Raw genomic sequence first — 15471 nt, 5'->3', positions numbered from 1 at the left:
GATAATTGTTTGGTCCCCAGATATTTTTTCATTCCCTCTAAATGCTCAGGCCTGCCATAAAATTGTCTCTGTGCAGGTAATACCAAGTACATAACAGCTAAGGCAGCCCACAGGTGAAACCACAAACGGAGAAATCCCAAGACAACAGCAACACAAAACTGCAACAGACTGGCGACCTGTCCAGGGTGTACCCCGCCTCTCGCCCTGAACGTAGCTGGAGATAGACACCAGCAACACTCCCGACCCCATTAGGGACAAGGGTGAACAGAAAATGGATGGATGGACAGCAACAAAAAAACAACCCTTGTTTAAATAAAGGTTCCTAGTCAGGGGGATTGTTGTGCTACAGCTGACCTCCAAAAGTTAAAAATATGACCAGCTGCACAACCAGGCACAGACAGAATTATGAAGAAAAGTTTTGCATTGCAGTGTTGCAATTCTTGGTCTTTAAAATCAATCAATGGCAAATAAAGAGCTGATGCAAAAGTGCTGCTATGCAAAAATAATAACTAGAATTCAACCAAACTGTTTTGAGTTTTTGTAGCTTTACATTTAATCAAATGCAACACAGGTGACTGTGCTGCTGATCTGACTTTCTGATAATTCTCAAATGATTCGCCAAACTCAAATTGGCTTCACTGCTGCCTACAAGTTGCAGGTTGGAACAGGCATAAATTGGAATAACTGTTCAAAAGTGATCAATTATTTTGCACATGTTTATTTAAAATGTTTGTTTTGATGTTCTAATGCAGCGAAACCATGTTTTTTTGTGTGTGTGGTTGTTTTTTTACACATTGCCACCTTACTGTGCAAATGTCATACCTGACATGCTTCTAACAGTCTCCTGTCATTAAAAACACAACAATCCAGTGTCGGAGTTTGCTGCCGAAGAAAGCAATTAAAGTTTCTCCGATGCGCTCATCATTAAACCTAACAAGGCCTTTAGCAGCCCTGTTTGCCTCTGTTCTTGTGTCTGGACGTCAGAGACGCCTCGTAAGGCATGCCAGCCTGCACGCAGCAGGGGAGCCTCTCTGTGGCTGACTGAAAGGCCTTCCCAAATGGCCTTTCAGTCAAGCTCTTACAGAGTAAAAACTCCACAAACATTTCATCCCCGCAGCCGGAAAGCTCCCGCCTAATTCACTTGAGTGATAAAGCCTGTTTTCCTCCATTTACCTGTCATTTCTTCTCTCCTGCCTCCATTTGGCTGTCAACGCTCGGATGTGTTGTTTTTCGCCGTGATCAACTTAAATTACAAAAGACCAACCATTGTTTCGCACACACATAAAAGCAAATTTGCTGCTTAATGCTTAAGAAGATTAAATTTGAGTAAAATAAGATTTATTTTTTTTCCATCTGAAATGTGGACTGGCCGTTGACTCAACTTTACCGCAACTTCTCACCAGTCCCAGAAAAAAATATATAAATAAATATATAAATAAATAAATAAATAAACTGAACTGAGTGGAATGTGATCTGTCCACCGTAAGTGATATTATACAGATAAATTATAACTGAACACAACTGCGGTCATAAATCATCAGGGGGATGTGATTACGCACCTATGTCATGCTCGTATTACCAATGCTGTCTGCGCACAGAGTAAGCAACACTAATTTCTCTGCTCCTTTTATAACTGTAGTGCAGTCCTAAGTACAGCATAATGTAATCATCTCAATGACCAGCTGCATTTACACCTACTACTACATGTATGTGAGCTACTGTCTCCCATATGTCTTTTGTGTGGTTCAGTCTATCAAAACAAGTGTAACGCAGTACACAATACGACTCAGGTAGCTCCGAGAAAATAAGGCGGTGGTCCTTTTACACCGACAACAGAATCTTCTAATCTCAATTAACCCAATTTCTGGTTTGGCCCTTAAGCTCTTAAGCGTCTAAACGCTCTGAAATCTCAAAGAGGCAGCAACAAGTCAACAATATTTAGGAGGAGACCCCTTCATTGCAGAGGACATCCTGGTCTCGGTCTCTGGTGGCTCTCCCACCGTGAACCCCTTCTCCTCTCCGGATTAAGACTGAGGACAGTCCATTTCCGGGCAGCACTCTTAAGTGCTTTTCCGAGACCTGGGCAGTTGTTGTGGAGCAGAGATAAAAGGATTTGTATGAGGGAAGTACTTAAATGTCGTCCTTCAGCTCCTGAGATGTGTTGCAGCACAACGAGAAACAAAATTCTGATGCAGTGAGTAACAAATAACAAACACAGTGTGGGAATTTCTTTCAATTCTGCACATGGCTGTCAACATTTTTATCTTGACACATAGAAGCTGAGCTTTTTCTTTTTTTTTTTTTTACTTTTTGGAAGTAGAAAAAAAACACTGCTCTGCTTTTCCTGCTGAATTGTAGATTGTTGCTGCTTTATTCTCACTTAATTTCCTCATTTTCCAAAGTTCTCACCCCTGGTCTAGGGCCTAGGGATTAGTTGTATAGGCTGGTTTGAGCTGGCATTTAATTCAAACTGAATGAAAACATTGTTCAAAAATATTATGCTATCACAGCAAACCAAAATACTAAAAATCGTTTACACAAAAATGTCCACAATCTTGTTTAATGGCCTGACTGCTTTGAATAAAATACAGTATAATTTTATAGAAATCCTGTACAACTGCACTGAAAAAGAAACAAATCTATTTGCATAAAGGTGTGCAAGCTTTAACAAATACTTTGCCGTTTCAGTCCAGCAGTCAGTCTTCTTCTGATCTCATCTCCCATCAGTTCAGCTATCCTAATTGAATTTTCCTGACCTTTGCTCGTTTAAATCTTTTGGCAAAAGCCACTATTTGCTAAGCACAGTAGTTCCAAAGGAACACCAAGATCTCATTGTATAAATATAAATGTCAAAGGTGTACAACTTTCCACAAGTCTATTTAAAAACCATAGCTCAATGAAGACAGTCATACTTGGACAAAGTATCGGACAAAAGTGACAGTAAAAATGAGAAATTAATCAAAAATTATATAAAAAAAGATGATGTGTTGTTCAATGTTTGTGAAATGACCTATTAAGTCTCTCACCAAGACATTTTTGAAGCCCCAGCATCTCCTACCCTAGCACCGATGCTTTGCGTCGCTCCTCCCTCTGCTGCACTGCCACCCTGTCAACTCTGACAGAACCCTACAGTCGTCTTCCTTCAAAGCTGCTTATTGTTAGCTTTCACATTACTGCATTTTTAAATCCTCATTTGTGATCCCAGATGGATAAACATAACCAAGGCAGAAATTGGTCTTGCCGAGAGGCAGAGTGCAACACTGAAGAAGCTGCAGGAATTTCCATCAAGGGCTGGTTGAGTCCAACATGAGACCAACTCCAGTTTAGCAGAACCAAGCGCATCCAACAATAATAGACAACCTGTTCACTTAAGATTTTCAGTGGATGGCGAGCTGGGGTCCGTCTCAGAAAGCATGTTTGGTCCTGAACACAGAGCTCTGCTTTTGGTGAGACTTGGGTTTCTCTGTTTATTTATTTGTCTGCTTTAGACTTTGTCTAAGTACCAATAAATGTTATAGATAGCATTAACATAGCTGTAATAATCCATATTATCCATATTCTAGTAACAGCAGGAAGGAATTGTTCTACTCTGTTTTGGAAAAAAATTAATTCAGTTTAAAATAAATATTTAATATTGTGACTAAAAGACTTAAAATTCAAGCCACATTGTTATACAAAGTTTTAAGTTGACTAGGAAATTAAGAATTCATTTTTGATGGCAAAAAATTACTTTTGTCAATATATAATAACATCTATTTACATTGAAGCCTTTTATTTTTCCATAAAAAATATTAGTGATACTTTCCCCTTCAAGTTGAATAAATATTATTTGTCCTTCCAGCTGTTAATGTGACATAAAAAAGAAACCATCCTCGCGAGCCTGTTGGAAAACACACAGTGAATCTGCTCTCCTTCCCTAACCACATCGTACACATTTCACTCCGCGCTGCAGAGTGAACAAAGCTGCTGCTCCGTGGCGTTGCTAAACGCTTTATCTCAGCGTGTAGCGCTGAGGTGCCTGTTTCTGTTTCACTCCCAGACCTCAGTGGGCGAGGGCTCATCAGGATTCAGCAGGTTCACCTGCCCGTCTCTTACTTCACTCGATAGTGCGCGGTGTGGCTGCTCAGCAGGGAAACGCATGCTTCTCTAATGTGAGCCGCAGCCTTCCTGTTGACATATGTCTCCTCTAGCTATCCTCACTCGCTCAGCTGGCTAATAAAAAGATGAAAATACAGAAATGCGAAGCAGTGTTTTTTTTTTGTTTTTTTTTTCGTTACTTGACCTAGAGCGATGATTTAAGTCTGAAATAGTGCATTGGAGTTTATAGAGTTTATTTTCTATTTTCTGAATAGATATAAGCAGTTAATGCTCCAGTACAGAACCGCAGATATTAGCTATTTTATTTTTCATGACAAAAACTTGGATGTTCATACTGCATAATGATGATTTTTTTTTTTTTGTCCAAAAATTTGAGCCATTTAGATTTAATTTGCATTTCAGTTTTATGAGAATCTCACCATATAACTTTGAGTAAAAGTACCTCAGCCTTACAGTAAAATGGTATTTACACAAAAATGCTTAATATAGAATGGTCTGAAAGCTTTTATTTAAAGGGAAATTCAAAGACAAATACCAGCACTGCTAAAATAAGGTGAAATACAGCAAGAGAAACTCCAGTCACTCCAGAAGTTTCTCCAGTATCTTATAAAAATTACTTTAAACCACAGGAATGGTGTGGGGCCTAGGCCTTATTTTTAACTAGATTTGCAGTGAAAGTTATATATATACATAGTTGATTCTAAAACATACATATATCCAATAATTTTAACTTTCTTATAAAATTGCTCGGCTATAAGAAAAGGTTATATTACTGATTATCTTGAAAGAAAGATCCAAAGTCAATATTCTCTTGTTAATTATTACCTTAAAATAACTAGTAAATCACTCAAATGCAGGCTACTATAAAAAGTAGAAATCACATAACTGAAATTAGTAACATTGTGTATTTTAACTATTTTGGGGAATTAAAATATTAAAATTTAAAAGTAATTACAAACATATTTGAGTGTAGAAACTAAATAAATAGTTTATATGTATCATTTATAGATTATAATATAATTTTATTTCATTTAAAAATTTTAATTATATCTACATGTCTTTACTAATAATAAAAAAAATAGCTTGACAAGTTTGCTCATAAGAGTATTTAGTCCCTCTTATGAGTTCATTTACATTTTTTCCAGTCATTCTGTCAGTGTTTGATACACATACATCCCTTAATGAATATATTCTTCATGTTGCTGAATGGTTTCATCCACAACAAGAAGCAATTCTGACACATCATGTGTCTTTGATCCATCTTTGATGTCTTCAAATCTAAACCTTCTGCCATCTTTAGTTAGACTTTTTAAAACAGTACAACTCCAGTTCAGTCTTCAAAGTGTGCATCAGTCAGCAGGAGACTTAAAATAAGGCACAAATATGTTGCTCAAGGCTAATTTAGAGCAATAATCAAAGGGTAAATGCGACTACTTACACTAACTACCAATAATTTTTCAAAAAACACAATTAAAATTCCAACACAGCAAATCTGTAACACTAGATCATTCTCATTTCTAAATCATGTTGCATCTTGCTCACAAGTTTTGCATGGAGTAAAAAAGCCATGCAGGCCTATTCATGAGTGAGGTATGAAGAGTTCCTCCGTTGCTACTGGAATCACCTACCAGTGTTTCCCAGAGTCATAGCAACATCGTCCTGCATGTTTAAGAAGATTCCCCGCTTTTACTCATCTGACGCTCTTTGATGAGTAACTAACTGACTTTTGCTGAGCTTGACGATGAGCCGTTGAGGTGTTTCACGCCTTTGAATCAAGCATGTTTGAGCAACAGGCATGCAAAATGTGCAGGACGGCGTGTCCCAGGAACCACGGCTGGGCAACGGTGTCCTACGACACAAAGCCAAAGAAAACACACATGGAGAAGTGATTCAAATGGACATGCAGTGTCATGTCATGTCCCATTCTGTGGACATCAAATGCCCATCGGATCCTCCGCTCCACTCTGAGTCCCCTCCACAAAGCACGCAGTCAGCAAAGCCACTGCCAGAACCACAGATCCACAGCGCCAGCCTACAGGGACACAGCACAAAGCACACACCCTAACCTATAGCCAGCTGCCTGCTGCCTTCTCAGACCCACTGGCTGTTTCACACACCTCAGTGCTCGGAGTTACTGACAGGTGGACACCATGTCATGCTGCTGCGGCGTGGTGAGGACCCGCTGCTGGCTGCTCCTCATGGCTGCTTCAGCTGCTTTATGCCGAGCCGTGCGGCTTGCTCCTCAGGACTCATCCTATAATCTGCCAGCCATGAGGTATTACACCGGAGCTGGAGGGCTGAGCCCATAGGTGCACGTCCCAGTGGGGTCAACTTACAGCATGCACACACACCAATCAACAAGCCCTCGAACTGTTCGCCCGCCCGCTCTGCTGTACTCTGCTTTGCCTGTGTGTCGTCTCTCATCGTCACTCTCACTTCTTCCTCCTGCTCCCCTCGGAGTCAGCCGGCTTTACTTGTTCACGCCTGCACATACACACACACTAACTCACACACCACATCTCCTCTGATTTCTCCCCTCCCCCTTTCTGCAGGGCAGCTAATGTTACAAAGTGAAAATTTGCTCTGTAACCAGTTGGAGGCGAGTGTATGTTCAGTGTATGAGAAACTGAACCGAAATGTAAAAAAAAAAAGAAAAAAGAAAAAAAAACCTCGTCTTTGAGTTGCAGCCGCTGTGACAGAGAAGTCCTGACTGTCCAAACACCGGCATGTAGCTTTGTCCGTTACGCAATCCGGTTTCACTTTCGTTTTGAATAATTTTTGGAAAAATTTGTTGTTTTTTTTTTTCTTTTTTGCTTTTCAACTGGATCACATCTGCAATCACATGAAAGATAAAGAGCTACATGCAAGTAACATATAAATACCTTTATTTAGACATAGAAACTAAATACTCTTTAAAGGTCTAGAATTAAGTTGAAATAATTTCAGCACAGTGAATTTATAAAAGGCTAAAATTCCTCTCAGCACACTTTACGCAAAAGTGAATAGGAACAGTTTAAATCCAGTTACACACAATCCAATTCAGGTAATTCCAGTAATCTCAGACTAGTATAGGATGGTTCAAATATAAATTAAATCTGTTATTGAAATCTAAATAGCAAATCAACTAAGAATAAAAACAGCTGCAGTCATTAAATATTTGTGCTAAAGTCCCATGCTATCAATTTGTACTAATACCCAGAATAAATATGTTTATAAATGTATTATATTGTAGTACTACAGCAAATATCTAGAAAACATTTACATTTAGTATTTTTAAAAAGTCATGGAATAAAATTTTTTACCTCATTTTTTTCACAAAATTGCAACTGCAACTTTTCTAATAACTTAAATTAATTTTGATACAATGAATTTAATAACAATGAATTATTTCAATTAGAGTTTGTTTTTTCAAAATTAAAAAGCTAATAGGGATTATGGATGCAAAATATTTTTACTTCCTAAAAGTTGGCCAGACTGCTGATTAACTATTAATCTCTGACCCACAAGTTACTGTACTATAGAAACCATTTTTTTTAGCCACCCGTTAAAATAGGAAGGACAAGAAAAATCCCTTTAGGCAAATGTCTGTTGATGTGAATGTCAGGAAACGGTGTGAGGAAAAGTGCTTATAATGTGAACTTGCTTTTATTTTTTTGGTATGTAACAGTTCAAACTGATAATGTGCAGGACGAACCTTCCAGTTTGGCAGGCATGTGTGCCTAACCAATAAAACATTATTTAAAATGTGAACTTTTTGAGTTCTTTGCAACTTTGTGAGTTTTGAGCCAAATACAATCAATAGAGAAACAAATTGAACTTGGTTTGGCTAAGTTCAATTTGTCATAAATATTTTTTAATATAATTTGCGGTTTGTTTTCTTAATTTTTATTGTTTGTTTTTTTTGTTGCCTTTTTTTGCCTACATGAAAGCTGCAGATCTGGATAAAAACATTTATAGTCAGGTATAGTACATTTTCTAACTGTGAACTTTGCTGATTATTTTTATATGCTTAGTTTTTACTAAGTCAAGAAAGATTCAAGCTCATACTTTATTGTTGAATAACTAATACCATATAATTTTTTGTACACAGTTATGCCTCTAATATCTACAATCAGAGCAATAAGAAATAGAAAAAAAAACAAAACTTTAACAACATTGCAGCTATGACAAACAAGAGTGGATTGATGTTTATCTTGCCACTAAGCATAGTGAAGAAGCTTGTGAGGGAGTTTAAAAAGGCTCTCAAACAGAAGGACAAACAGAAGTTAAAAATAACCTTCTATCTCAACGCGAACATTGGAAAGTGCCACCAGAATTGCATTCAAAGCATTAATTACACTGAAAGGGAGGTCAGTTGGGTGGTTTCTAATTTATAAGAAAGAACTTTCCAGGGTTCATTCGGCTAATTTCACAAATATTTGTAGCCCTGCTGGATCTTACGACACTCCTCCTCCACACAGGAACACCAAAACAAATCTGCAAGCATTTAAAGGCGGGCCGCTTTCATCTTTCCTGGCAGAATACACGTGAGGCTGGTTTGCCTCGTGAAGTTAAAGACGGGGGTCATTAGGAGAGAGGGCAGTGCTGACAAACCAGGAAGTCCGTTCTCAAAGCAGAACTGACACCAGAGCATAACAGAAACACACAACGCATTCATATCATTGTCTTTTGTGATCATCCAGAGTGTAATATGTAAAATTGATGCCAGATATCTACATTCATTGTATAAAAACACAATTGGTTATTTTTGTCTAGCATTGAATCACACTAAACTTTTTTTTTCTATTTTATTACTGCAGTTATTTCTGTTTGTAATTACAGAATGACAAGAGATGCATTATAAAAATATTTTTTTTTTTACAAAACCCAAGGCATGACATCATGTCAGACAGGTTAACTCACAACAGTTGAATAAAATAAAGGAGCGTCTGTGGATATATTTTAAAATATCAGGGAGAGAATTGTGTACATTAACAACATTAGTTTATCCTTAGGCGCTATTTGGAGGTGCAACGTTCATCTGTTCAAACATTTATACATGAGTATAAACAGCATGGGGGATTTCCTGCTATCACATCATTTGAGAAAGGAGTTGGCTTCTGTGAAAAGTGCAAATCAACCCCAGAACAAACACAGAGAACCTTGTGAAAATGTGGGTCATCATGATGCGTAATGTGAAAGACCACTCAGCATGAAAGAAGCCATTACTCAAAGTCACTGTAAAATGCCAAATCGCAGGGGGCTGTATGAAATTCAAAAATCTAGTGTTGTTGAGAAATATTATCAGCTGCCACAGATCCACATATTCCTCACTCTGCTTGCTCTCTTCTGTCATAATGAAGCTCCGACATGCTGTGTGACCTTTATTATCTTGGGCGTCATCATCAGGTGTGCACACTTCCTGTCCAACAAGGTGAATATCTCATTGACTCCTGACATTTAAATCAAATAATGCAACAATACTTTCAAATCAGTGCAATATTAATATGGCATATACTGATGCTGTAAAATGTTGAGTAATCATCAAACAAAACTGAAACTTAAGTGTTGCATTAGAAAGAGAAAGGGGGAGCTTGCAAGCCAGAGAAGACAATTTTGATGCATGGAGGAGGATGCATCATGTTATGTAAGACCTTTGCTGCAGGAGGGACTGGTGCACTTCACAAAATAGATTGCATCATAAGGAAATTATAGCAATGTTTGAAGACATCAGCCAGGAAGGTAAAAATTAAGAACAAATGGATCTTCCGCAAGGACGATGACCCAAAGTATGCCCTCAAATTAGTTACAAATTGGCTTCAGGACAACAAAGCTAATGTTTTAGAATGGAATCACAAAGTCAGGATCTCAGTCCTGTAGAAAAACTGAGAGCAGATTTGAAAAGGTATTTGTGAGAAAGGCGGCCTACAAATCTAAGTTACACTGGTTCTGTCAGAAGGGATGGGCTGAAATTCCTGAGAACTATTGTGAGAAACTTGTGGAAAGAAAACATCTGACCCAAGTTTAAAAGGCAGTTCTATCTGATACTGAGGAACTTTGTTTAAACATCTGAATTTGAGAAGTTTAATTAAAATCTCTCTCTCTTTTGCTCTCTCTCCCTCTCTCTCTATGGTTTTTAGCCAGCGGAAATAATTTTTGTGTAACTAACTGACCTTAAACTGGGATGGGTTAGTCAGATTTAACAATCTGACTGGAAAAAGAGAGAGAGAGAGAAAACAAAAATCATACAATGTATGTAAATACTACCTGGTTTCAACTGTTCAAGCAAAAATCTAAGGTCAGAGTAAAAATAAAAGCAAGCCAGAGCTGGCGGGAGCAGATGGATATGGTCTTTTTGAGTGCTAATATTTAACAAAAAAAAAAAAAAGCCCATCTGTGTTTGGGAGTTTGAGTGAGAACCTGCGAGATTGCATCTTTTGCAACGTGCTGTAAGCGCTCAACAAATGAACAAATGCCTGAGGTGGGCGTACATCCATCAAAAGGTTGCACCAATTACGCCTGAAAAAACACTGGAAAAACAATCCTGAGTCCAGCTAGATTAGACTCCTTTGTTTTCCTAAAGTGCAGCACATCTGATGCATGATCTTCGGCGGCTCCACATCTCCACCGCTGCCTATCGGACATCAAACCCGCCTTTGAAGCTTGTCATTTTACATCTCTGTAATTTATCGCCTCACAACGTCAAACTAGCGGAAACCAAGCCGCCTGGAGTCAGTCCCCACACCACTTGAAACAAAATCGTCTCAGAAACGGACTGCCTTCTTCCCACTTCGGTAGGATACCAGTGGCACACACAGTCACACACACACCCCTACACACACAGGCATCTACTGTACTGTTGAGGAACCTGAATAGCGGTAACCACAACTCCACTAAGAATAACCTGCCTGTCTTGGTTACACTATCTGATAGGGCGGCTCACATTCAGCTTATAGTACATAACATGCACTTGTACGCTGGTTACACCCCCTTATGCATGCGCTGCCGTTCCGCTGCGTTTGTGCCGGAGGAGTGGTGACGTTGAGAGCTGAAGGGAGGAAGTGAGAGGCAATATTACACGCCATCTATCTAGGTGGTATGCTGACACAACACATGCACATGCGAGGAGGAGGAAGAGGGATGAAGGAAGGGAGTGCTGCAGAAGAGCAGTAGTGGAGTCTAGGTACATTTCTTTTGGTCAGACTGAAAAAGGACAAAAATGATTTAAACACTCACAGAATTTCATTTCATTTGTTGATTCACTTCAGAAATATAAATAAAAGAAAATACATATTGCACCCCTTACAGGGTAGAGGGAACCGAGAAGAATGCATGCACATACATACAATAAATACAGTAATCTGCATACAATATAAAAGAAGTAATTATCTAGTTCATCTTCTCAATGTTATTTGATTCGATCTGTATTTATACATGAGCAACAATAAGTTTCATTCTCCAAAGGGAATGGAAAGAAGGCAAACTTCATAGCTAAATTATGTGGTCGCTATTGTGTGAGATTTGCAAGATATTACAAGTTATAATGTAATAAATATACAATCCTGACAGAAATTAAAATCATTTTGATACCTGTACATATACAGTACAATGTGCTTATATTATATACCAAATCATGTACATATCCGTATCCGTAAATATTCTATACATACATTTTGCCTTTAGTGACCGATACATTTTATTGTCAGTGCGCTAGATTACTGTTATCCCATCATCGCCACATTTTTATACTTAAATTTATGAATTATGTTATATAGTGTAGAGATATATTTTCCAGTTACACATGGTGATATCATGACAATATAGGTGTTGATGGTAATCATAATTAGAGGTCCTGAGGGGCGAAAAAAAGCAACTTTAGCAACATTATTCGTACAGCAGCGACCTCAATAACTTCCCCAACCTGCCTTCTCTGCAAGAAAGTATGCATGGCTGCCCTGGCATCAAATATTTACCAGCCTGGTGAGCTGACAATGTCCACTGCTTTACTTTGTTTTAACGCCCACTGTTTTATCTTGAAGACTGACCTATGGGAACAGTCTTCAGCTTTTACTGGATAAGTTCAGGGTGCGCTTGATTTTACCCGGCACGGACAGGACATCCACCGGGTCGCATCGTAACGCTGTTTAAATGCAGCGCAGCTAGAAGACGGAGCGGGACGGATCACAGCCGCTCGGGATCAATCAGCAGAACTCGATGATGGAAGCGTTCAAGTATGTTCAGAAAAGTCTGCATGTGTTGTTTCGCTCATTGACAATGTCTGTGGACTGATAAAAGGGCAGTTTAAAAAATGGTCACTGGTTGACTGATAGCAAAGTCTTAAAAAAGGCACAACGCCAAAGTCTAATATTTAGCATTAAACCATTTAGAGCACTTGTGTCAAACTCAAGGCCTGCGGGCAAAATCTGACCTGCGGTAACTATAATGTTTTAATAGTTTGTTGATCAGTATTTTTATTTAATATTAAAAAAAGTTAATAAATATTTCTATCTATATATTTTGAGGATGTTCATGAAAATCCATTTGACAGCCCTGGTTTAAACTTGTATCAAGCAGATACAAGAGATTTTTCTATATAAGTTTTTCTCCAAGTTTTTTTTCCTCTGCAGAGAAAGTATTCCTCCCCCCTCCCTCACCTGGGGCTGCGAGCTGTCACCCAGTTGTGTATCACATCCAAACCACAAAACACAAGTGTGATCATTTGAAAAATTTCCAGTAGCTAAAACGACATACGATCAGGCTACAGGCTGCTTAGAGTGGTGCTACCCCCTCCCTCACCTGTTGCTGCAGCTGCTTATAGTGTCCAAAAGACAAAGGTGGTCTTTTGAAAGTTTTCCAGTAGTAAATACCACATAAGATTCGACCACTGAAAAGTTTAGAGTAGCTCATTTTGGTTTTAAATTTCATCTCAAACTCTATGAAACTGTGGTATTTATACTCAAGGTTATTATACAGTAGGAATCTTTTGCCTGCATGAGATATATCCTTAGATACAATGATAATTTTATATCTGTTATTTCCACAGATTGGTGGTATTCTTGTTTAAGTTTATCAAACACATGGAAGGATAAACAGGCAGCTGCCGGATCAGAGCTGTTGGTTTTCCTGAATCTTTCCATATTCAGGAAAATATTCCAGGTGTATGCTGGGAAATAGCAGCGAGTTCAGTAGCAAACAACACCGTGAGACTACAGTGTTCTCATTTTATAATGCACTTCTTCACCTCTATCATAACATTAATAATCCACCACTCCTCTGGCAAACAGATCCTGTTGTGAAAAAAAAATAAGAGGACCTTCAAAGTCACTCTTTCACCCGGTAACTTCCTGTTCTTGTTCTCCGTCCACCCGCGTTTGCCTCGCCGTTCCTCTCGCTCGCACAGAGCATGCTCTGTCCTTCTCTCCCAAAGTGACGGACTGGGCCACTTGGCAGGAAGACAGATGGAGTCGTCCTACTCTGCAGCACCTGCCTGGCCCACATTACCCAGCTCATCTCTGGCCTCAGCAAATCAGAGGCGGGATCAGGCACAGCTGCGTAAAACAACAGGCTTCACGGCATATCACAGCAGCCAAATACAAAACAGCACTTCTGCTGAGACTACAGGAGAGCCCCGCGAGCGCTGCACTGCGCTGCAGAGGCCTGAGCGGCACTGGAGCACCCAGGAATGTTGCAAATACGGTGGCCCTGAACTGAGTTACAGACCAAACATGTGACAAAATACAGCAACATTAGAGAAAACACAGCAAAAATAAAAGATATTACTGGCACAACAAGCCGTGGTGTAACAAATGTTATTGCAAATATTGACTAGCTTTGTTACTTGTCTGTTTGACACCTTTGTAATTTTTTGTTTATTTGTATTGTTTGGGAATTTGCTTTAGGTATAAACATTCAAACAATGCAGTTTTGGAAATGAAAATAGCAGCATCTCATAAAACACAAAGAGAGGACTTTTCACAAAAATCCACTCAATTAAATGGACTTAAGAAAATTTTTTATACCCAATCGCATTACAGAATAAATAAATTAAAAAGCTGAAAATATTTCTTTCTAAATCTAAAAAATATGCCGTAACCCAATCCTAAAACACACATTTGTAGAAACAAAAAGTTACCCAAAAAGTATGTGAACAAGAAAATAGTTTCTGGTTTACAAATGCAGCATTTTGTTGTTATATTTTTGTGTGTTTTTCATGGTTTTGGGTGTTGTGTATGTGTGTATTTTCTGTTTTGTTTGTTCTTAATCTATTTTTTGTTGTTGTTTTGCTTCTAAAATAATTGATAGAGATGCACCAATCACATGGCCACATATTGTTTTTTCTTCTTTATTTGCTCTTTTCTGATACTGAAAAATCTATTTTCACCATGATTAATGCAAAAATGCACAGAACACTGATTACTTTTAACCAATATATGCATCAACCAACAGCATTTGCTATGATTCACTTTTTTGAGTTTAATAAAATCTGACAAAGGTAATAGGTATGTGCGCTTAAGTGTATAAAAGGATATTTTCCTGTTACTCATTCATTTTCTATTGGAATTACAATTACTAGCTCCACAAAAAAACATCCTGCACATTTTTTTCTCTCCATTTTTGAGTGTCGTAGTCCTTAGATAAAAATTCAGAAAATCAGAAATCTGTATTAGTCAGAAGACCCCGGGGGATGCATCTCTACTGATTCCACAAACATTGCAAACATCCAGACTAAAGAGCAGCTCTCATAATCTGGGAGCTGTACGGCATCTGAAATCTAAAGCGTTTCCCTCAAACAAAAAGGACAACTAAATCTGGAGAACAAAGAGCTTCAGATCGAGGATGGAGTTTCAAATCCAACTTCCTGTTCAAGGTGAAAAGAGAGATCTTAAAATATATAACCTGCTCAGTGTAAAGCTGCTGTATTTTCATACACGTCAATCTGAACGCTGAAGGTCAGATGCGTTGGCGCTGGTAGCTGTCAAGGATGGCGACGGACTGATATGGGATTGCGCATGATTTACAAATCCATCCCAAAGCAGAATTTAAAAACTTCCACACATCCTGCAGAGGCAGGACAGCCGGAGAAGTGGGAGAAGAAATGCTGCCCTCTATCAGCGGCACTCATTCCTCCCCACGCAGGAGCAGAAACACACAATCTAACCCGAGACGGGGGTGAGGGAGAGAAGCACGCGCATGTGTTAATCTTGTCCTCGGAAGTCCTTTTCCCCGTCTTCCTTTTCCATCAGAGACAGAGGAAGCACAATGGTCAGACAGTGCTGAAAGGTTGTGCTGGTGGCCAGGCTGTGTGTGGAGGCTCTGTTGGGGCCGGCGGCGGCTCCGTCACATACATATGGAAAGGGATGGAAGTTAACACAGAAGGGACACAGAGGGGTTGTG

At 38.9% G+C, this 15471-nt stretch overlaps 1 protein-coding gene across 4 annotated transcripts in view; it reads right to left on the bottom strand.

Annotated features, from left to right (window-relative positions):
• The window catches only part of igf2bp2a (insulin-like growth factor 2 mRNA binding protein 2a), a 59441-nt gene that overhangs the window by 31354 nt on the left and 12616 nt on the right, over positions 1 to 15471 (bottom strand). Inside the window, exon 1 of one of the 4 annotated variants that reach the window (XM_044132583.1) lies at positions 6435 to 6598. The exons of the other annotated variants lie outside the window; for them this stretch is intronic. Within the exon in view, the coding sequence (XP_043988518.1) occupies positions 6435 to 6439 (5 nt within the window). The 5' untranslated portion in view covers positions 6440 to 6598. Of the gene's footprint in view, positions 1 to 6434; positions 6599 to 15471 lie in introns of those variants that run through there. 4 annotated transcript variants of the gene reach the window in all.

The sequence above is a fragment of the Gambusia affinis genome, linkage group LG11, assembly GCF_019740435.1.
Source record: "Gambusia affinis linkage group LG11, SWU_Gaff_1.0, whole genome shotgun sequence".
Lineage (NCBI taxonomy): Eukaryota > Metazoa > Chordata > Actinopteri > Cyprinodontiformes > Poeciliidae > Gambusia > Gambusia affinis.
This window is presented reverse-complemented; position numbering and strand designations above follow the sequence as displayed.